The 22,553-nt window shown below is 35.7% G+C and overlaps 1 protein-coding gene across 8 annotated transcripts in view; it reads left to right on the top strand.

Annotated features, from left to right (window-relative positions):
• YAP1 (Yes1 associated transcriptional regulator) overlaps nt 1–22,553 on the top strand; it is a 110,988-nt gene that overhangs the window by 48,130 nt on the left and 40,305 nt on the right. For all 8 annotated transcript variants that reach the window (XM_045556845.1, XM_045556849.1, XM_045556846.1 and 5 more), the window contains exon 3: nt 5,648–5,763. In XM_045556845.1, the coding sequence (XP_045412801.1) occupies nt 5,648–5,763 (116 nt within the window). The remainder of the gene's footprint in view (nt 1–5,647; nt 5,764–22,553) is intronic.

Below are 22,553 nucleotides of genomic sequence, written 5' to 3'. Positions count from 1 at the left end.
GGTTTACCTCCTTCATGACTCTTATAGTCTAGTAGTAGTAGAAATTGTGTTTGTAATGTTTTGGCATCTTTTAACATTGAATCCTCAATACCCATGAATTTTTATTCTCAGTATTTACATATCTTCGTTGTTTAATGTATATTACAAACAAGTTTCATTTTTCAGTATTGTTCTTTTCACATATGTCTGATACGGAAAATTGTTTGCAGAATTCCTTTGTGCTGGATGCAGTTCTGAATACTGAATGTGTGATCTTGGGCAAGTCCTTCAGCTTTCTGTTTGCATAGCAGGGATATCGATGGCAGCCTCGTTAATCATCTTAATATTATACTTCTCAATAAGAGAGTAGAAACCATCACACTAGAACTTGCTTAGCTTTCACCAGCCAGTGAGATTATTTTCTTCTGCACCATCCTTTCTTTCTTACCTCCTATTACAGTGAAAGCAGTATTTGTATCCTGTTTCTTCCCACTCTCTGAAGAATGTCTGTGCCCCATCAATCCCTTTGCATATCTTCAGCTACTGTTTGTATTCGCATTTAAACACTTGAGTCTCTTCCTCTTGAAAACACAAACTCCTATCCATTCACTTGAGTTTTGCTTTCTTCCCTATGCACAGCTAAACTTGTTTGTTTCCTTACCTCCTAGTCACTATACCCTCATTGTGCCACTGTAACTGCTCTTGCCAATGTCACCAATAATCTCTGTATTGCTGCATCTAGTAGATCTACAATCGTTACTTGTAATTTCATTTTTGGAAAAGGTTGGTGTTGATAAAGTTAGTAAGGCTGCAAGAACTTTTAGAGACAGTTTGATATTTTTAGGGCAAGAAAGAAGAAAATAACTTTCTTTTTCTTAATTCATTTGACAAATATTTATTGAGCATTCTTCCAATCATTGAAGATACAGTAGTGAATAAAATGGACAAAAGTCCCTGTTATCCTGGAGTTTATGTTCTAGTTAGAAACAGGCAAACAAAATAAGTAAAATATGTGTGAGATAATGATAAAGGGATTGTCAAGCAAAAATAAAGCAGAGAAGAGGCAGTAGGAGTTTGGGTAGGGTAGATTTTAGATGATATGGCCAGGGAGGCCCTCACTAAGAAACTGATATTTGAGCAGATACGGAAAGGAGGTGAGAAAGGGTACCATGCAGGTATCTGGCAGAAGAGTGGGCCTGGCAAGGTATTTATTTGGTCTTAGCAAAAATAGTTTTTTGTGGTATGAAATATTTTTATGGAGTTCTTGTTCTTGTGATAAAAGGGAGGACTGAATATTTTTGGGTACAGTTGACCCTTGAATAACACAGGTTTGAACTGAGCAGGTCCACTTTTACACATTTTTTTTCCAATAAATATATTGAAAAAATTTTAGGATGTTTGTGACAAGTTGGAAAAGCTTGCAGATGAATTTCGTAGCCTAGAAATACCAGAAAAATTAAGTAAAAGTTAAGTATGTCATGAATACATAAAATATATGTAGATACTAGCCTATTATTTATTACCATAAAACATACACAAATCTATTATGAAATGTTAAAATTTATTGAAACTTATGCTCACACACACTGAAAGACTGTACATTGTGCCATTTGCAGTTGAGAGAAGTGTAAATAAACATAAAGATGCAGTATTAAATCATAACTGTATAAAATTAACTGAAATACATAGTGTACTACTGTAATAATTGTGTAGCCACCTCCTGTTGCTATTGAGGTGAGCTCAAGTATTGTGAGTATCTGCTTAAAACACTCTGTAACGCTAATCATCTCCATGTGAGCTAGTCTTCTCTCCAGTAAATGGCGTATCACAGTATAAAGGTATCTTTTGGGGTTCTTTAGTATTTTTTATTGTGTTTAGTGCAATATTATAAACCTTGAATAACATGGGACCCATAGGAAGTGCCACTAGTCATGATGGAAGTGCTCCCAAGAAACAGAGAGAAGTCATGACAAGAAAAAGTTGAATTGCCTCATAGTACCGTATATATTGAGGTTTATAGCTGCTGTTGCCCGCCATTTCAGACAGACCATTCTTCTTGTAAACAGATGACATAAACTTATGGTATCAATAAATACAGTACTGTAAATGCATTTTCTCTTCCTTATGATTTTCTTAATATTTTCATTTCTCTAGGTCACTTATTGGAAGAATACAGTATATAATGTACAAAATATGTGTTAATCTACTGTTATCAGTGAAGCTTCTGGTCAATAGTAGGCTATCAGTAGTTAAGTTTTGGGGGAGTCAAAAGTTATACATAGATTTTTGACTGCACGGGGTTGGGAATTGGCTCCCCTAACCTCTGCATTGTTCAAGGGTCGACTGTATAATGTTAAAAATTGATGTAAAACAGCATTTTTCATGATTTAACCTTATGGAATAAATGAAAACAATATTCTAAAGTTAATTTTCACATTTCGTTTGACACCTAAATGGTTGCATGTGTTTATAGTTGGAAATTTATATAATGACATCTTTATTCCTTAAAAGAGATGTAGATCTTTTTTAAGTCAGTGGAACATTAGCCAAGAGAACATAGTACGGTTCTTTTGGGTTCTAAACCAACTTAACTGAGATTCAGCAACTTTTTTAGAAGGGGAAATTTTAGCATTTATATATCTAAGTAACATTTTAGCAAAATAATAGGCTTTTGCAAGCAATAAAACTATACATTCTTTGCATTATATTCACAACTCTATTTAAAGGGGAAAGAACAGATTTATGGATTGACTTCATTGTTTGGAAAGATTCATGTGGTTGTTACGTTCAGTCATCAGAATGGGGTCTTCCAAAACCCCCTGATGGAGGTCTGTCTAATATGACATAGCTTCAAGAACTCAACATTAAAAAATGGGTTAATATGATTTATATAATGGGTTAGTTTTCAGAGAAATTCAACTGTTAGATGTTTGGAAAACCGTCACAGACAAGATCCTGAACTTCTTCACTCCCACATATCAGGAATTTAAGAAAGTTTTGGAAACAAGGAACAGGCAGTGGCACATACCATTGAAATTTAAGAGAGGGTAGTAATGAATCACTGGCCATTTTCTTTCCTGGTTTCTTAATGTTGTAACAGGCAATGAGAAACATATCCTTAAATTTTGGTCATCTTGTGGATTTTTAACTTCTTTCCTTGAGTATAACTGTATTAATTATCACATGTGTATTGCTTACATCTGTCTGTAAGCATGAGAATCACTGTGTAGAGACCATTTTATGGTTTAATTTATTCAATGATTTGTATGGAAGGTTGAAGAGGAGGAAGAATAAGCAGTTACTGAGCTGAATGAAGACTTGATCTTTTGGAAAAAGGTGTTTAGATAGCAAGATTTGAGTAAGTTGTTGCCTATATTATCTAGACCTGAGCAAATACTAGTCTGCTGCCAAAAAGCAGATATATCCAGGGGTGGGGGGATAGGTGGGGGAAAGGCTAGTAAGTTACTTATATACTCTACTAAGTAAATAAATATTTTCGCTTAATATTTATAGTTGGTCTGTATAGCCTTGAAGTGACAGGTACCATTATCATTCATATTTTCATCCCTTTTATGCTTGCCTAGGAGCTTAAAGTACTCTTCTCCCATTTCTAGCAAATAATATCTAAGTCCAAATTTAACTAGAGTCTATGATCCTTTCTTACTGTGTTAATGATAAGATAAAATTATTGATGAGATAGCTTTCTTTTTTTTTCTTTTTGGAGACAGGGTCTCGCTTTATTGCCCTGGCTAGAATGCAGTGGCATGATCGTAGCTCACTGCAGCCTCCAATTCCTGGGCTCAAGCGATCCTCCTGCCTCAGCCTCCTATGTAGCTGAGACTACAAGCATTCACTACTATCCCCAGCTAATTTTTCTATTTTTTGTAAAGACAGGGTCTAGCTCTTGCTCAGGCTGGTCTGAAACTCTTGGACTCAAGAGATTCCCCCCACCTTGGCCTCCCAAAATGCTAGGATAACAGGCATGAACCACTGTGCCCAGCCAAGACATGGAACTAGCATTCTAGTTCCATTTCAGGATAGTTAATGACACAGGGTTTCATTTCTTTACCATTTACGTGGTTATTTATCATGGGGTGATTCAGAAAGAGAGAACTCAGATTTGGAATTTAAACAGCACCAAAAAATGCTTTGGGGGGGGGTTCTTTTTTTTTTTTTTTCTTTTTTAAAGAAAACCCTTATTTCCATTTCTCCTCCCATTTCAAAAATAATAGAAGTTCATGATTGTTTAATAATAGGAAAACCTAACAAAGAGTTTTCTTATAATTTTGCCATCCAAAAATAAACACTGTTAAAACATTTTGATGTCTATTCTTTCAATGTACTTTCAGTGCACGTGCATACATAGTTTCCAAGTTAGCCTTATACTGTACATACTATTTTATAACCTACTTTTTAAAACTGTATTATGAATGTTTTCCATGTTAAACGATCTGATAAATATTTTAAATAGCTGCATAATATTCTGTCATGTAACCATATTTATTTTACCAATCCCCCATTATTGGGATGCTGGCTTTCAAAGTTTTGCTGTACAAATGATAGTATGAATCTTTGAGTACTTCTCTGGCCATCACTGCAGGATTTGGGTGTCTTTTTTTTTTTTTTTTTTTTGAGACAGGATCTTGCTCTTTTGCCTGGGCTACAGTGCAGTGGCATCATCATAACTTGCTGCAAAACTCCTGGGCTCAAGCAAGCCTCCTGCCTCAGCATCCCGAGTAGCTGGGACTACATGTGTGCACTACCACACCTGGCTATTTTTTTTTTTTTTAATTTTTTGTAGAGACAGGGTCTTGCTTGGTTGCTCAGGCTAATCTTTTAGGTAGTTTTATTTGTATAATATATTTAGTTGTTGTTTCACTGAAACAATGAAACTTTGATGGAAGGAGAAAACTAGTATTTATTGAACGCTTATCTACCAGATAGTTTGATGGATACCTTGTTAGTCTTATATTTCATACTATGTTTAGCTGTTTTCATCCCCAGTTTCATAGATGAAGAAATCTGTATGTGTTTCGCAGTAAGTTAACAATATGTAGAACATGTTCAGCATATAAGAAAGGGCTTTTGTATAAGAACATGTTATTCAACAGTCATAGGAGAAAATGAAAACTTGCAGATGAAGTTTTTCTGTTTTGACTTTGGAATATGTATTATAATAAGTTTTGGGGGATTTTTCATATGTGTGTGTTTTATTTTTAAAAAGAGTTTTAGGCCTAAAAATTATGTTATTTGGTATTCTTAGCTCTAGGAGAAAATAAGTGGGTGATTCTCTTGTGAATCTTGAGTTTTAGTCGTATGATTACTGTTTTAGATGATTAATTTACAGACTACATTGTATCTTTAAGTTAGAAGTGGGTAGTTATTATCTGCTAGGTGAAGATGATTTTCTTTCATTTAAAATTCCAAGCATAAGTTTTTCAAATTTTGTACTTGTAATATCTAAGAGGTGAAAGTTGAGTGATTTAAGGTTGAAAAATTTCTGTTATAGAGGAAGTGTGGGAGCAGTGAGATGACATGACTTGCTACCTTTACAGAACTCATTTAGTATTGATTATTAGCCTACATATGTACCCTATTGTGATAGGGAGAATTGTTGTTTTTAGGACCTCGTATTTGTTACCTAATGCAGTGGTTTGTTTTGTCTCAGTCACATAGATCAGACAACAACATGGCAGGACCCCAGGAAGGCCATGCTCTCTCAGATGAATGTTACAGCCCCCACCAGTCCACCAGTACAGCAGAATATGATGAACTCAGCCTCAGGTGAGTGAGACACTATAATTAGAGCACTTGGAGTAATGCGTATGCATTAGTAAAACTTCCTGTGGAACATAGTCATTATTCTTTTAAGGAAACTGGAGCATGGGTGATATGTTCTATCTAGTTTCATATAGGAGACCTATTTTATTTTTTAAAAAAAGCATATGCTGTATTGTAGCCTTCTTTAGTCATTGATGCATAAGGGGGCCAGTAAGTGAAAGCCAACAATATTTAAGGTTTTGGTTCTGAAATGAGTATCTCAAATTCCTAGTTTTGCTAATTTTGACACACCTGTGTTTTATTGTTACTTTCTTGTGTTTGAGGTCTTAAGAGTTGAAGTTTCCCACTTCCTTTTGTGATTTGGATGGAAAGCCAAGCTATGGTGTTCTTAATCTAACTTTAAAAGCAGTTATTCATTCTACCCTGAAAATACCTGGAAGGCAATAACTTAACAACCCCCAAAGAAACTTTCTTACTCCCAGAATAATATTTCTAACACATATTATTAAACACATTTCTGCCTTTTTCACAGAAGATATGTAAATCTTTTTTTTTGCTTCGTATCTGGCAGTTTACTTGAACCTGCAGTTTTTCTCATCTATATAATGGAGTGTGACAATGCCCCTTACTGTAGAGGGGAAGATATTAAAGGAAATAATAATACAACAGGTATAAGCTTCTATTACAGAATCAGTACTAAGTGAAAGTTTAGTTTCTTTACCTTCCCTAGTCAATTAGATATTGTCTGGCCTCTTTCTCTATTGTTAGGTAGGTCCAAGGCCATAGCTAGCCCATTATGTGCCTTTGCCCATATTAGGAAAAGGTGTCCCTTCCTCTGGGAAGATGTAACCCCATGCCTGGTATCAGGGATTGGAGCATGTGGGCTGGGTTTCTTCTGATGACTCCCCTCTCCCTCACACTTTACCCCTCTACTGAGTGCCCTAGTTTAGGGCACAGACAACAACAACAGTAAGTGGGGGAGCTCGCATGACTTTGATGGCTTTCTTCACAGCCTATCCATTTTTCCTATCCAGTAAACTGACCAATATAATATTAGCTGCACTATAGATTTTCTTGTACAACAGCCTTTGGCAAGGGAATGTTGAGGATGGGGAGGGTGGTACAATTAGTTGACAAAGAGGGTCTGTTGATTAGGAAAGCTCACAGAACTTGAAATATCCTTTTGCCCCCAAAGATGATGTCAGTATATCAGAAGTTTCTGCTATTCCATAACTCTCTGCTCTTGCTTTTGGTGGGTTGAACACACTTGCATTCTAAAGAGTTAAGAGCAAAAAACAAAGAACAAGGTAATTGAGCTTTATTTATATAAACTCTTAAAGAAAAATTAATTCCTTAAATCTTTATTTTAACTTATAATGTGAATGCATTTACTTATTCTCAGAATCTGTTTTATAAAATGTGACATTTAATTTAAATCTTAAAATTTTAAAGGCAAAAATTATGTGGGAATATTATTAATATTTTTTACTTGGCAACTATTTTCTTAATTGCCAAATTTTCAAATAAAGTTGTGAAATCTGCCTTGTATTTATGTTCCAAAAAGGATGATTTACATTATTTATTTTGCCATGCTCCATCTAAAAGTATACCTAGGAAATTAGTAACACATAACTCATTAATTTAAACTGTATTTTGGAAGATTAAGCATTTTGCATCTAACAAGGTTGATTGTGATTGTATTAAAACATTGTTTGTGTCCTATTTCATTTTCTGATGGTCATATTATAAGGAAATGAGAGAATTTGGCCTCAAATTTATGTTTAAAATCAAAGGTATGTATCAACTTCGTTTTAGTGGGTTTTAAAATAATTGTGGATGTTTGACTTCAGCTCTGTCTTGTTTGTAAAATATGAAATGTTTTAATATACTATATAAAAATTAGTAGGCATGCTTACTTAGTATTTAGTAAAGAGGCAGCTTCAGCACAATTTTGTGAAGTGGCCAGAAGTACAACTATGGGGGTTTAAGAGTGAGGGAGAGAAAGTATGAAGAGAGCATTTCGGGGAGAGAGTTGGAAGGAGGAACTAAAATTGGAAAAGCTGTTCCTGAAAAGACTTAAAAAATCTTTAAATGGTGGTAGAAGATATTTAATAAAGGTGATAGTAATGATTCTTATTTACTTCACAGGCATTCTGCCAAGGTCATTTTGCGTTATCTCATTTAATCCTCATAATGGCCATTTGTTAGGTGCTAGGTGCTGTTAATTAGTCACACTTAATATATGAGAGAATTTGGGTAACCTCCCCCAACTCACACAACTTTTAAATGGTGGAAGCCAGATTCATATTTTGGTAATGGGGTTCCTTCCAGATCCCATGCTCTTAATCTGTATGTTTAACTAGGGATAGAATACCTGACAGAGTTAAAGCCTGAGAGAAAGCAGAAGGTGATAGGACCTACTAATGCACTGGAGGCTGTAAAAATACTAGTAGATGTACTGGGGAACTGCCTCTCCAGAAGGTGGTGGATGTGGTGGAGATGGTGTTTGCTGAAGGAGGCTTTGGTTTTAATAAAATACTGTCCCTTAAAGAGGAGGAAATATTTAAAGAGAACATGCTAGGTCATTGCCTTCGGTGGGGGATGGTCAGACAGTGTGATGAGTTAGGAAAGGAACAGATGGGCTGACAGATATGGTGAAATCATAAAACTTTTTAAAGCAATAGTACCAACAAAACTGATCCTAAAGAAGGAAAAGAATCACCAAAGTTTCAACATGAGAATAAGGTATTATTATATTAAGTATATATGAAAATTCCCCAAATCAGACAAATTTGTATTTGGATTATTCTGAATTCGGTCACAAATACAAATGGAGGCTTAGCTATTAAATCAAGTGCTGAGGTTATTGGTAATATCTGTGTAGTGCATGCCTCTTTTCACTGCGAATTACAGGCACTTATTTGTTGTCTTTCCTTTCTTCCATTTCACTGGATATTTAAGAATAGACGCCTGTAATCCCAGCACTTTGGGAGGTGGGAGGCAGAGGCAGGAGGATTGCTTGAGGCCAGAAATTTGAGACCAGCCTGGGCAACATTGCAAGACTGTACAAAAAATTCTAAAAATTAGCCAGGCACTGTGGTATGTGCTTGTAGGCCCAGCTACTCAGGAGGCTGAGGTTGGAGAATTTCTTGAGCCCAGGTGTTCAAGGCTGCAGTGAGCTATGATCACACTACTGCCCTCCAGCTTGATGACAGAACAAGACTCTGTCGCTAAAAAAAAAAATTTGGAAAAAAAAAAAACATAGAGGACTCTTCTACATGTTTTTGACATGCTTTGGAATGAATGTCATGGGAACTGTAATCTTTGATATACCTCATGTTCACATAAAACTATAGCCATAATGTCATGTTAATAAGGTTTCAATCTAGGAGCTTCTCTTTCTCCATCTGGAAAACAGCCATGGTGTTTGGTGGCTGTGTACTCTCCAGTGGGGTACCCGATAATTTCCTAAATAGCTTTAAGAGAAAGTGATCTTACTCTAAGTTGGGAATTGTACAGAATGTAGAAGTGACTTTATCTCTTTGAGAAAAGCAGCTAGAGTGAGTGATGTACTTCTGTGCTTGGAATAAAAGATCTTTTATGGAGTTTTTCAAGCCTAGAGACAGTGAACAAGAATTTTGAGAGCATCTAAGTAAACTTTGAGGGCATTCACTGTAACAAAGCAGGAAATGGCTTCCTGTTAACCAGCCTACCCTACAGCAAATCTTCACCCTGAAGGGAATGCCTTCTGAATCTGCTAACACAAAAAGCCTTCAGATAAAAGAAAGCTACACAGCTTTTTTGAAGCACTTTACTGTGTTAATTAAGCTAAATGCAATTTAATTTACATTTTTATTACTCATTAATTTAACAAGAACTTTCTAGTTTTGCTCTTTTTAAAAAAAGAATTCTCATTCAAAATTTAAGTCTAGCTTCTGTTCTGCTTTGACTTTTTTCTAAAGAGACTAGTTCCCTTAAAATACCGTCATTTTTGTTAGACTCCTCAAACCTGTTTTCTGCATAATTTTTAATGGTTGACTGGAGTGAATGATCTTTTATGATTCTTTTCAATTCTAAGATTTTATGAAATTCTATTTCATTAAGTCTAAGTCTATTTAGCAAAAATGATCAGAGTTTAGTTTTGTTTTTACAAGTTCTTTTTCAAAATATGAGGTTGAAATGATGGATTTCATTACAAGACTGGAGATCTGTGGTTTGTAATTGGGCAAATTTCCAAATATCTGCAATTGAGAAAAATCACCTAAAACCAAGGTGCACCTGGAAAACATTCTAAAGGCAAGACAATACAGCCCATGAATAAGGTTAATTCATATTCTTTAACTGTGCCATTTAATTGGCAGGTAAATGACAGTGAACTTTGTGAAAGTAATTTGAAATGTGAGGAAAAGAAAAAAGGAAATGTGAATAATTCAGTAAGATAATAGTTTTATTTTACTTAATCCTATATTAAAATATACAGTATATGTACATGTATATATAAGCCCTAATCTATTATTTGAGGTGATTGCCCTTCAAAAGTTTTATTATAAGTAAGTAATGATGCTTGTACTACATTAATTACCTTTTGATGTATGCTTGGGATCCATATGAAATTGGTTCTTTACATATAAGGAAAACATTTTGTGATTTTTGTGTTTGACATTAGAAATTAAGGGCCTGGGGAGAGAAGAGTGATGTCTCTCCTTTAACTGGCTCTATTTATATGATAATATATTAAATTTTTTAGTAGTAGCTTGTTAATACTGATCCATAAGATTGCTAAAATTTAAAGTAATAGTAAAGTCAAGAAAGTGTACTCTGTGATGATCCAGAAATCGCTAAGGGTTGATAACTATTTAGGATCCTTTAAAAATCATAAGCCTTGATTTATATTAAGCAAAATGAATTAACTCATTTGTCTGCTTTGAAAAATGTGTATTTGGTATCAGTCTAAAGCCAAAATGTCTTATTACAGGTATATTTTAGAGCAACAGTCCCCAATCTTTTTGACACCAGGGACCATTTTCATGGAAGACAGTTTTTCCACTGACAGATGGGGAGGTGTGGGGATGGTTTCGGAATGATTCAAGCACATTACATTTATTGTGCAGTCAGACCTCTCTGCTAATGATAATCTGTATTTGTAGCTGCTCCCCAGCACTAGTATCGCTGCCTCAGCTCCACCTCAGATCACCGGGCATTAGATTCTCATAAGGAGCATGCAACCTAGGTCTCTTGCATGTATGCACAGTTTATGGTAGGGTAGGGTTCGCATTCCTGTGAGAATCTAATGCAGCCTGTGATCTGACAGGAGGCAGACCTTATGCAGTGATGGGAGGAATGGGGAATGGCTATAAATACAGAGGAAGCTTTGCTGGCTTGCCTGCCTTTCACCTCTGCTGTGCAGCCTGGTTCCTAACAGGCCATGGTTGGTACAGGTCCTCGGTCCTGGTGTTGGGGACCGCAGTTTTAGAGGATTCTTTTTTTTTTTTGCTTTAAAGTTAGAAATTACTGACATTTATTTGACTAATTCCCAAATCTTCCAACGTAGCACTGTCAGATTTCTCTATTATGAAAAATTGCATGGAATTCCTAGGAAATACCTCAAGATGGGTGGAGAAAATGCACTGTTGATTGTGAAAGGTGATGCATGTTAGAGGAATGTGCTGAGAACCTTCATTGGAGTGGGGAAAAAATGTTCTTCAGAAGCAAGCAAAGTGAGTAGTATAGAGCTGCCTTAATGTTTGCCTGTTATATTACTTCTGCTTTGTGTAATCCCTGTGAGAGCACACAAGACCAAATGGGAAAGAGAGATTGTCACCAAGAAAAATGACAAAGCTAGAGAATAGATGTGAAATGTAAAAGGGACAATTTTAAAACATTAATGTATGATTTTTAACTTTAAAAAGCACAGAGAAAGTAAGGATGTCTGATAAGTTGCAGAGCCAACAGGTTTTAGGTGTTGATAATTACTACTTTATGTGTTGCATTTCATAAACTTTGATTCTGCTTTTCACCTTTGAAACTGAGACAATTTAGAATAAGGGTTAAGACCAAGGGCTCTTGGAGTCAGGTGGACCTGGTTTGAATCCCAGCTGTCACTTAATTGCCTGTGAGATCTTGGACAACTTACTGTGTCTACCTGTGCCTCAGTTTATTCACTTGGAAAATGGGATAATAACAATGATAGTGTAACACTGAATTCATAGGGGTATTATGAGGATTAAATGACACAATCCATATATGAGATTGACACATAGTTACAATTTATTAACAATAATATACAGTGCTTGGTATGGTATTTTGCATATATAATAGGTAAGTAAATGTGATCTGATATTAATACTTTAAGATCAGAACTTAATCAGTTTGTGATAACTAGGAGCCACTGTTACTTCATGTTACCACACTGTCTTTAAGGCTATGTTTATCCTCTGCAAGCTTTCTATCATCAAATATGGATGACTCTTATCCAAGTACTGGGTTATCTTCTGACTTTTAGATTCACTTAGAGTTTCTGTTTGGTATAGGTGGTAGAGTGTTAAATATGAATACAGTTTTCTTCTTTTACATAAGTGAATTTTCATGATTCTTCTGAAAGTTCTAGATTATTATAAGATGGAAATTGTCAATCTGAAATCATGATATATGGAAAAAGACTACACTAAAGTGAAATCAAATAGGAGTGGAACTATAACAAATAAAGCCCAAAGTTGAGCAATAAAGAGAGACAGTGTATTTTATTAGTTATTCTCAATCTCCTATCCCAAATATCTTTTTAAAAGTTATTTCAACAAAATTTTCAAAAGTTTCATTTTGAAACAAAATTGCTGTTACTTTTCAGCCTTTTGGCTGAGATCAAGTGTAAACAAAATCACCATTTTCTTTTTTCCCATCTAGAAATTCAGTTAAATTAAGAAAAGATGACTGTGGGAAAAGGGAAAATAGTCAAAGAAAAAGTACAATAATCCAGAATCACTATAATCAACCTTAAGAAGCTTGATTTGTTTTACATAATTGGTGGCTTGATTTATTTGATGATTAAGTTCCTGAAAAATGGTTGGTAATATAGAAACAACTACTATTTGTCTTATTTAAAAGTGTAGATCAATCCTTTTCATTTTAATAAAAGATGCGGATAAGCAACATGTAGAAAATGTGAAGATTAAAAAAATTTGTGAAATAGAAAAAGTAATTCAATGATAACATCTACTCAGACTGCAGATGACATTAGCATGCAATTATTGTATCTACTCCAATGTAGGAATTCTTCTGAAGTCTTTGTTAAACCCAATGGTGGCTGACCTGTGGCACTTTTAAATCATGGCTCTTGACTTTGCTGTGAAGTGAAGCATGCCACTCATGTCAGGGCAGCTAGTGGTTTCTATATTGTTCTGATGCTGAGAGCCTGTCACTCCTCCACGAGGATCACTCTGGATGTTACCTGATTCTAGTCATAATTTTTAAAAAATTCATTTTTTCATTCCTTCTTTAAAGAAACCCAAATTAATTATGTTGAGAGGTGAGTATATAGAGATACTTTGTTTTTCAGTAGCTTCAAATCAGTATTTTTATAGTGCTACATTTTTACAAAGATAATTTCAATTTGAGAATCATGAAATCCAAAATAATTATCTAAATCTCAAATGTTTTAGGGAGTAGTGTGTTTATGTACTTAGTTGTATGGTTGATTAATTCAGGTAAGGTAATTCTTTCCTGTATTTTTTGCTTTATTTTAGAGGTTACCTTCTAAATGAAGGGGAAATACACACAAACTCAAGGTTGTTGAGTTCTCTTGACCTGATCTTAGAGCAAAAATAACAAATATTTTTAAAAAATCTATTAGAAGTCTCTGGAGTAATCCTTTGGGGAAGTAAAGTTCATTTGCATTCTTAAAGTTACTAAGATTTTAGTGTAAATACTGAACCTAATAAAGAAGAGGACATAAACTTGTTGTTTTAACCAGGAAACTAATTTAGAAGAGTAAGACGATATTGTTAAAGAATATAAATAAAAATGTTTAGATGCATGAGAATTATTACCAGCAGCTTTCTTAGTAAAGTGATTTACTAGATAGTGGGGCATAAAAATGATAGTGTCTGTGTTCAGCTTTCCTTTAGTGATTATTTGTAGAGTTTTGGAAACTTTGCTCAGCAGTGGAGAAGGGAAAATGAGAAAGATTAAATTATTTATATTTAAGAACCAAATCAAATGCCTGTTTTATTTCTTCTCTTGATAAGTGTTGGAATATTATTTTTGTCTTTCCCAGTGATTTCTAAATCCTCCTAGTTACTCTATTCCTACAATAATTTTATGACTCATTGGAGGAATATTTGTGTGAAACATTAAGATGCTAATTCTTTTAAAATGATATCCATAGACTACCATATTAGGCAGCATAAGTGAAATGAAATAAGTCCTGCAACAATAGTCACAGTTTTCCAGAATAAGATTTTCTTTTGATGTTAGTAAGGTAAGGAGGTAGTAAAACTTGCTTTAGGTTAAAATTTTAATGAAAGGTGGTTGCTTAATTTGAGCACCCTGAAGTCTAAGTGAGCTATTTGGTTTTTGCTTCAGTAAAACTTTACAGATAATTGATCATTTATAAACTTACTTAAACTCTAAGCCATTTCGTTAAGTTAAAATCTAAAAGACTGAAGTTGTACTGAAGAAAGTCGGAAGAGTTGCATAATTAGAAGGTTCTCTGAGCTTGTACTTGGCCTTTTATTCCAAGAAGTTCATACTGCTGTAACATGATGAATAGGAAAATAATTTTTTAAGTGTCTCCTAGTTTTACCTTAAGACAATTGTGTTTTCCCCTTCTTATATCATTCATTCAACAAATATCAAATGCACTACTTTGTGCTAGGCACTGTGATGGCCACTGGGATTGCAGAGTTAAGACAGACTCTATATAATCATAACAAATGTTATGGCAGGTGTTACGTACTGAGTGCTGAGACTGTAGAGAGGGAAGAACACGTGAGTCAGTAGTGGGGAGGAGGGAGAATGGTAAAGACTTCTTTAAGGAGGCAGAGGTTCATTGTTTCCCTCAAACAATATGGAATACTTACTGTGTGCCAGGCACTATTCTAACTCATGAGAATAAAGAATATAAACAAATGGACAATGTGTCAAATATTTAAAAGTGGAAGGAAGAAAAGCCAGTTATGGGTCAGAGTGATTGGCTGGGGATGGAGGGAGATGATATTTTTGATAGCCTTTCCAGTGGAGGCTTTTGTGCATTGATGTCTTTTGTGAAGAAATATGAATGAACTGAGGGTGAGGGCCGTGTGAATATGTGGGGTTAAGGGGAGGAATGTTCCATACATAACACAATAGTCAGTTCAAGGCCCTGAGGCATGTTGGGGGGAAAGCAAGGAGGTTATTGCAGCTAAAGTAAAGTCAGTGAAAGGCACCATGGAGACCATATTACATAGGTTCTTGTAGGTTTTGAACAGAGGAATGACATGATCTGAGTAAGTTTTTTAAAAGTAGGGAGGTTTTAGGGCCACTTGCAGCGGCTCGTGCCTGTACTTCCAGCTACTCGGGGGGCTGAGATGGGAGAATTGCTTGAGTCCAGGAGTTCAAGACTGCAGTGAACAATAGTTGCACCACTACACTCCAGCCTGGGCAACAGAGCAGGACTCCATCTCTAAAAAAATAAATAAATAAAAATAGGGAGCTTAGTTTAGGGGGCAGTTGTAATAAACTAGGGGAGAGGATGACCAAAGTAGGGATGGTGGTGTGGTTGGATTCAGGACCTGAGTTTTAGTGGATGAGTTAGAGTTAAGTTTGATGAAGAAAAAGGAAGGGCAGTTGCTGAGGCTTAAAACCCCTAGCACCATATAACTAGTGGTAGAGTGGTGGGGATATGAGGCTGAAGACATCTTCAGAATGTCTTTGTGTGATAAGCCAGCTGAGAAGTTTGAGCCTTAACATGAAAACTTTAACACACCATTAAAAATATGACTTTTCTATAGGGGTCTTCTCCTGTGGTTTTCCCTATTTTTGTTATCTGGTCATTGATCTTTGAGACCCAATCTTTCATTTTCTTTTATTTAAACCTGTCCTTTTTATATATATTGTACATGAATTTTAATAAGTTAAATGTATTATTGGAACAAAATCATAGAACTATTCCAGGAAAGAGGAAGAAATTGACTTTTAAGCACCTACTGTGAGCCATGACCTGTGTCAAGCACCATTTGTTTAAACCTCTCAACAGTCCATTAAATATTCACCTCCATTTTATAGATAAGGAAAGTGAGCATCAGGCTGGTTAAGGAATTTGCCCGAGGTTAGAAGACTAGTAAATATTAGATCCAAGGTTTGAACCTGTCTGTCTGAATCTAAACCCTTTATAGTTGGTCTCTAACTTATGCTGTCTTTTAGAGTTGAATATGAGACTAAAATCATATTTAATTTCATTTATAATGTATCAAAGGTTTTCTTTTAACCAAGTAACCTGGTGAATGGTACTTTTGCTGTATTTGTAAAGTTTGAGTTAGTGGTAGTTCTGTGAAAGGTTTAGTCAAACAAGTGAACATATTAGTCTCCTATATTCTAGAGTAGTGCATCTCAATTTGTAACGTGTAGAGGAATCACCTAGGTATTTGTTCAAATGTAATTCTGATTCAATAGGAATAATGGGACCTGAGATTCCGCATTTCTAATAAGTTTCCAGGTGATGCTGATACTGTTGGTTCACGAACCGTACAGATAGAAGACTTTTGAATGGTTTAAGTGTAAAGCCATAGAAATATCATTAGCGATCTTTTTTTATTATTTCTATTATTATTTTTCCTATTTTAGGCTAGAATGAAACTTTTACTGAGTGCCTAATACAAATGAATGACTACATCATTTCATGACATTTATTTAATGTAAAAACTCTGCAAAAAAGTTATCTACTTTAAATCTATGATTTATAAAAGCACAAACTAAGGATATGAGAGATTTTAACTTGACCAAGACCAATCATTCTTTCCACAGATAAGTTCTCAGTCATTTCAGCTAAAACTTTTATGTTTGCTGACAGTACTGAGCCCTGGAGAAACAAAGACTCTAAGCTCTTGAAGTAGAGACCTTTTTTGAGCCTGCTGAGAAAAGAAGGATGCAGGCAAATGGTTAGGGTACAGTGAGGCATCTGCTATAAAGGAGACATGAGCACTGCGCTTGGGGCACATGGTATACTAATGAGTAGAGTACAGGTTAAGTAGTAGTACCAGGATTCCAACCTGAGGCTTCAGATGTATGGTCTAGAGTTTTGTCATAATCAGTCACACTGCCCGTTGTGCTTTAGAAGGGGTTTGGACTCATCAGCATGTTCTCATAGTTTGGTGGTAGAATCTTCTAGCTACCTATAATATATGGGAACACCTGAACTAAAAGGTGGACAAATGGGTTGGCCACCACTCTTGTATTTGTTGGCTTGAAGCTGATTTTCAATCAGGGATAGGGAACCTGCAGCCTTCTGATTTCAAGATGGTTCTTTTTTAAGCATCAAAGGAGGCAAGAAAAGCTCTTTCTCTGCTGTACCCCTTTTAATAAAAGAATTTGTTCTGTAAAATTTGGATTCAGTCAAAAGGCTGTACTTAAGGACCTAGAAGGCCACAGGTTCCCCCCTGAGAATAAAACAATTACTTGGGAAACCAGAAGAAAAATCTTTTTTTTTTTTTTTAACCAAAACTTGTTTTATAAACTACTTTTTCTTCAATAAATGCATTTGTTATCCCATGTTTGGCTTACTAAGGCCACAAAAAAAGTTATAATACAGTCATGCACCACTTAACCAGGATGTGTTCTGAGAAATGGGTGGTTAGGTGATTTCATCATTGTGCAGACGTAAACATCATAGAGTGTACTTACACAAACCTAGAAATGGCATAGCCTACTACACACCTAAGTTACATGGTATAGCCTATTGTTCCTCGGCCACAAACCTGTACAGTGCCTAACTATACTGAATACTGTGGGTAATCATAGCATAATGGTAAGTATTTGTATATCTAAACATGGAAAAGATAATGCATTGCACCACAATGTTAATGACAGCTACAATGTCACTAGGCAGTAGGAATTTTTCAGCTCCAGTATAAGTTTATGGAACCACCGTTGTCTGTGCAGTCCATTGTTGACTAAAACAACATTATGCAGCACATGACTGTATTTAAAAGTTCCTCAAATTTATGTGATGACTTTTTCCATTGTGTCTACCTAAAAATTTTAGTAGTGTGGGTGGAACTTTATTAAGGATTATTTAGGGCTTACATGGTTAAGCATATGAATTTCAGATACTTTATATTTTATGGCAGACTCCTGTAAACAGACTCCTTTGAATATGTTTAGTTTCTGTATATTTGGAAAGTCACAAGTCTGTACAGGTCCTAGACCAAAATAACACAAACTAACCTGGCATAGTTTCTAATAAATGTTGCCATCTTTGTCCTGAGCAACCTTGCAAAATTGTGTAAATCTACTCATTAAAAAAAAAAAGGAGAATTTTGTTTCTGGATTCTAGGGTAGAATGATAAGTTCTTCTCATAATACCCACATGGCCTGTAGTTAAACTCAGTGTAAAAGAGTGAACACAAGACAATATGTCACAAGTACTCAAGAAATCAAAACAAGTGCATTTTCAATTTATAGGTGGGGAAGAGTGGGACAGAATTGAGAGAAGTTTCACAAAAAGAGTTGAATAGAATTTCAGTGGATTGAAAGCAATGGAGGTTAGGAGGAGGCAGGCTCTGAGGGGTGGGCACATTGAGAATGTAAGTGGAGGTGGAAAGTGGAGGTGTAAGCCCTACCTAGCAGTGTACCAGAAAGACAAGAGGGAACAAGCCCTGCAGCTGGGAGGACTGAATTACTAAATTATAATCACTAAATTAATAAAGTGATGGAGGCATCTTACTAAAGAGAAAGCACCTGATGCAGTATGAGAGTAAATGATATGTAGGCAAGGCATCAGGAGGAAGTGGTATTTGAAGTGGAAGGGATGAGTAGGAGTTAGCTAAGAAAACAAGAGTGGAGAAAAGAGTTCCTGCAGGGAGCAACTGCACTTTTGAAGGTTCTGGAGTAGGGAGAGAAAGAGAAGTTAGGGGGACTGAAAGAAGATTGAATAAGTAGTGTGAAATGATCATGGAGGAATAGGTAGAGCCTGATGTGTTGGATGCTTTCTGTACCTCTGAATGCTGGACTACAGAGGATAACCCACTAAAAATATGAGAATTTTTCCTGCGAGAATTACGAAGCCCTGAATCTGAGAGCTACTTACTTCCTCAGAGGAGGTGAGGCAAGATGATCTTGTGGTACATACAATGTTTAATGTTGGAGTTGAATAATACCAGTTTGGAGGCTACTTGCTAAAATTTAGTCATGGAAATGTGAAAGTTTACATTAAAGTTTTATTTGAGGGATAAATGCAAATGATGTTTTAAAGTAAAACTCAAAATATGGGGACACATTTTGTAAAGTGTCAATGTCCAGTTTGTAGAGGAGAAGGACTAGTGACCTTATGAGAGGCATAAAAGATATAGGAGTCATCTACATGTATATGGCTGAAGCCATGGAATTTCGTGAACGTCCCAGGAAAATATTTTTAAAAACAAAACAACTTGTTATTACTGTTTGTGTAGTACCCAAGAGCATGAGTTCTGGAGAGCTAAACTGTCAGGGTTTGAATCTCAGCTCTGCCACTTATTAACTTGGTCTGAGTGATGTTAGCCAAGTTAACTTTTCTTTGCCTTAGTTTCCTCATCTATAAAGTGGGGATAATAATACAACCTACGTCATGAGGTTATTAAATGAGTTAATATTTGTTTGCAAAGAACTTAGAACAATGCCTTGCATATAGTAAGAACAGTTTATGACTCATCATAAATACATGAGACCAGAATTTCGATACCAAAATCGGTCAGAATTTTAGGATTAGTTTCCTTTAAAAGATCACTGAATCTACTTTTCCAGCTACTCCTGTTACGTACTGAGGAAACTACTACTTGATAGTCCTGTACTTTGAACCACTCAGGGTGTGTTTAGTAAACTTTCAGTGTCCTGGGTGACTTCTTTTATTCCTGAATTATGGGGCAGGTGAGAGGAAGAGATTGATCTCAGTTAATCAAGATTTTCTTGTTTGAGTAGACATTGCAAATGGTTTTTAGTTAGTCATTACTAATGCAAGAGGGTCCTTAGGCAAGAGCAGGAAGTTGATGTTGAGTCATCTTCAGTATTATGACATAGGGTATTTTATTTGTTTTTAAAATATTGCAGGAAGTTAATATTTGCTATAGGAGATAAGTTATCGATCAAGCAGTAGAAGTAGTAAATCCTACATAAAAACTTATTTTCCCCAAGGATAAGTAATTCTAATCTATGAATTATTTTAATTGTATCCTACCGCTTTCTTTTACTTATCCTAATTTAGATTTCTCCTCCTTGTTACATCTCATTAAAATGCTGTCCTTTTTTCCTCTCTCTCTTCTTGATATAGGGCCTATTTTTTATCTTCTCTCCTTCCCTAGCAGGCTTTGGTGTGGTAGTCAGGCATGATAACCCAGCCTTGAAAAGCTCCCACATCTTTTCCATGTCTAAGGGCCTACCTTTAGAGTATGTAAAAGTGAATTGGGATGCAAATGTTTATTGTCCATTCTGACCATAAATTCCAGGGAATTGAAATTACCATTTTAGTAACGGTAATACCGATTAAATGTTACCCATTCATCCCTTTACTAGTTGAAATGAAAAGTTTTCTAGTAGATTCTTGATTATTAAAAACTTAAGTGAACCACTGTACCGCATTCCTTGCTTATTCTGCCCTTGTCCATACACACACTAGTCTTCTAGTCTAGCCTGGAAGAAAACACATATAATGAAAATAATAACTGTATGATAGGCCAGGTGTGGTGGCTCATGCCTGTAATCCTACCTAGCACTCTGGGAGGCTGAGGCAGGAGGATTGTTTGAGCTCAGGAGTTGAGACCAGCCTGAGCAAAAGCAAGACTCCATCTCTACTGAAAATAGAAAGAAATTAGCCAAACAACTAAAAATAGAAAAAAAAAAAAATTAGCCAGGCATGGTGGGGCATGCCTGTAGTCCCAGCTACTTGGGAGACTGAGGCAGGAGGATCACTTGAGCCCAGGAGTTTGAGGTTGTCGTGAGCTAGGCTGACGCCATGGCACTCTAGCCCTGGGTGACAGAGTGAGACTCTGTCTCTAAAAAAAAAAAAACAATTATAAATGCTATGAAATAGGTATAAAGAAAATATTCTGGCAGCACAGAGAAAGTGCTTCTCTTTATTTGCATTGAGAAAGTGAAGAGTTCTCAACTTACCTCCCAACACCTATTCCTTATTTCCATCTGATAATTGGGGGACAATTGTGAAATGAATTTTGGTCTGTTTCTTCGTAATAATGGCTTGGGGCCATTCAAGTATTTGGGTTTTTGTTGTTTTTGTTTTTGTTTTTAAAGAAAAAGTGCCACATGTCTTGTGACTGCTTTATCGTGATAAACGGGAGCCATTTGCCTCATCCTAGCGGATGTGGCAGTGAACCATACCCAGATGTTGATACATTGATCTCTGAAGTGCCCAACAGTGAATAGATGTAATTGTGAATAAGTTAGATAAATTCAAGAGACATTTCTTTACCAGCTAAAGAATTCTATATGGTTATTTTAAATCAGTGGTTCTCAAAGTGTGTTCCTTAGACCAGCAGCATTAGCATCATCTGGGAATTTTCAGGCCCAACCCCTGACCTACTGAATCAGAAAGTATAGGGTTGGCCTCAGCAACATGTGCTTTTAACACACCCACCAGGTGATTGTGCTGCATGCTGAAGTTTGAGGGCACTGTTTTTGATCATCATTCTTTGTGTTGGAAACAGTCAATATCCTCCTTCTAGCTATTTGAAACTACATATTATTGTTAACTGTAGTCATCCTAAAGTGGTATGAACACAGGAGTTTTATTCCTCCTGTCTGGCTATAATTTTGTATCCTTTAACAAATCTCTGCCTGTCCTTCCCTTCCCAACCTCTAGTATACTGTGTTCTATTTCTTCCTTCTATGAGATCAATTTTTGTTAGCCTCCACATACAGGTTACAACATGCAGTGTTTAACTTTCTGTTCCTGGCTTGTTTTACTCATGTCTTCCAGTTTCATTGCCACAAATGACAGGATTTCATTTTTTTAATGACTGAATAGTATTTCATGGTGTATGTATACTACATTTTCTGTTTTGTTTTTTTTTAATACTACATTTTCTTTATCCATTCATCTATTGTTAGATACCTAGGTTGATTTCCATATCTTGGCTATTGTGAATAGTGCTGCAGTAAACATGAGGGTGCAGATGTCTCTCCAATAAAATTATTCCCTTTCCTTTGGATAAATTCCCAGTAGTGGCATTGCTGGATCATATGGTAGTTGTGTTGTTGTTTTTTGAGGGATTGCTCCATACTTTTCTCCATGTGGTTGTACTATTTAATAGTTTAGAATTCCACCAACAGTGTATAAGAGTTCCCTTTTCTCCACATCCTCCCCAGCATTTGTTTTTGTCTTTTTGGTAATAGCCATCCTAACTGGGGTGAGATGATACCTCATTGTGATTTTGATTTGCATTTTCTGGTGATTAATGATGTTGACCATTTTTTCATATATTTATTGGCCATTTGTATGTCGTCTTTTGAGAAATGTCTCTTCAGATCATTTGTCCATTTATTTTTTTTTGCTGTTGAGATACTTTAGTTCCTTGTATATTTTATATATTAATTAAGTAGATTATTGGATGAGTAGT

The sequence above is a fragment of the Lemur catta genome, chromosome 7 (genome assembly GCF_020740605.2).
Source record: "Lemur catta isolate mLemCat1 chromosome 7, mLemCat1.pri, whole genome shotgun sequence".
NCBI lineage: Eukaryota > Metazoa > Chordata > Mammalia > Primates > Lemuridae > Lemur > Lemur catta.
Note: the sequence above shows the minus strand (reverse complement) of the source record. Positions and strands in the feature narration are given on the sequence as shown.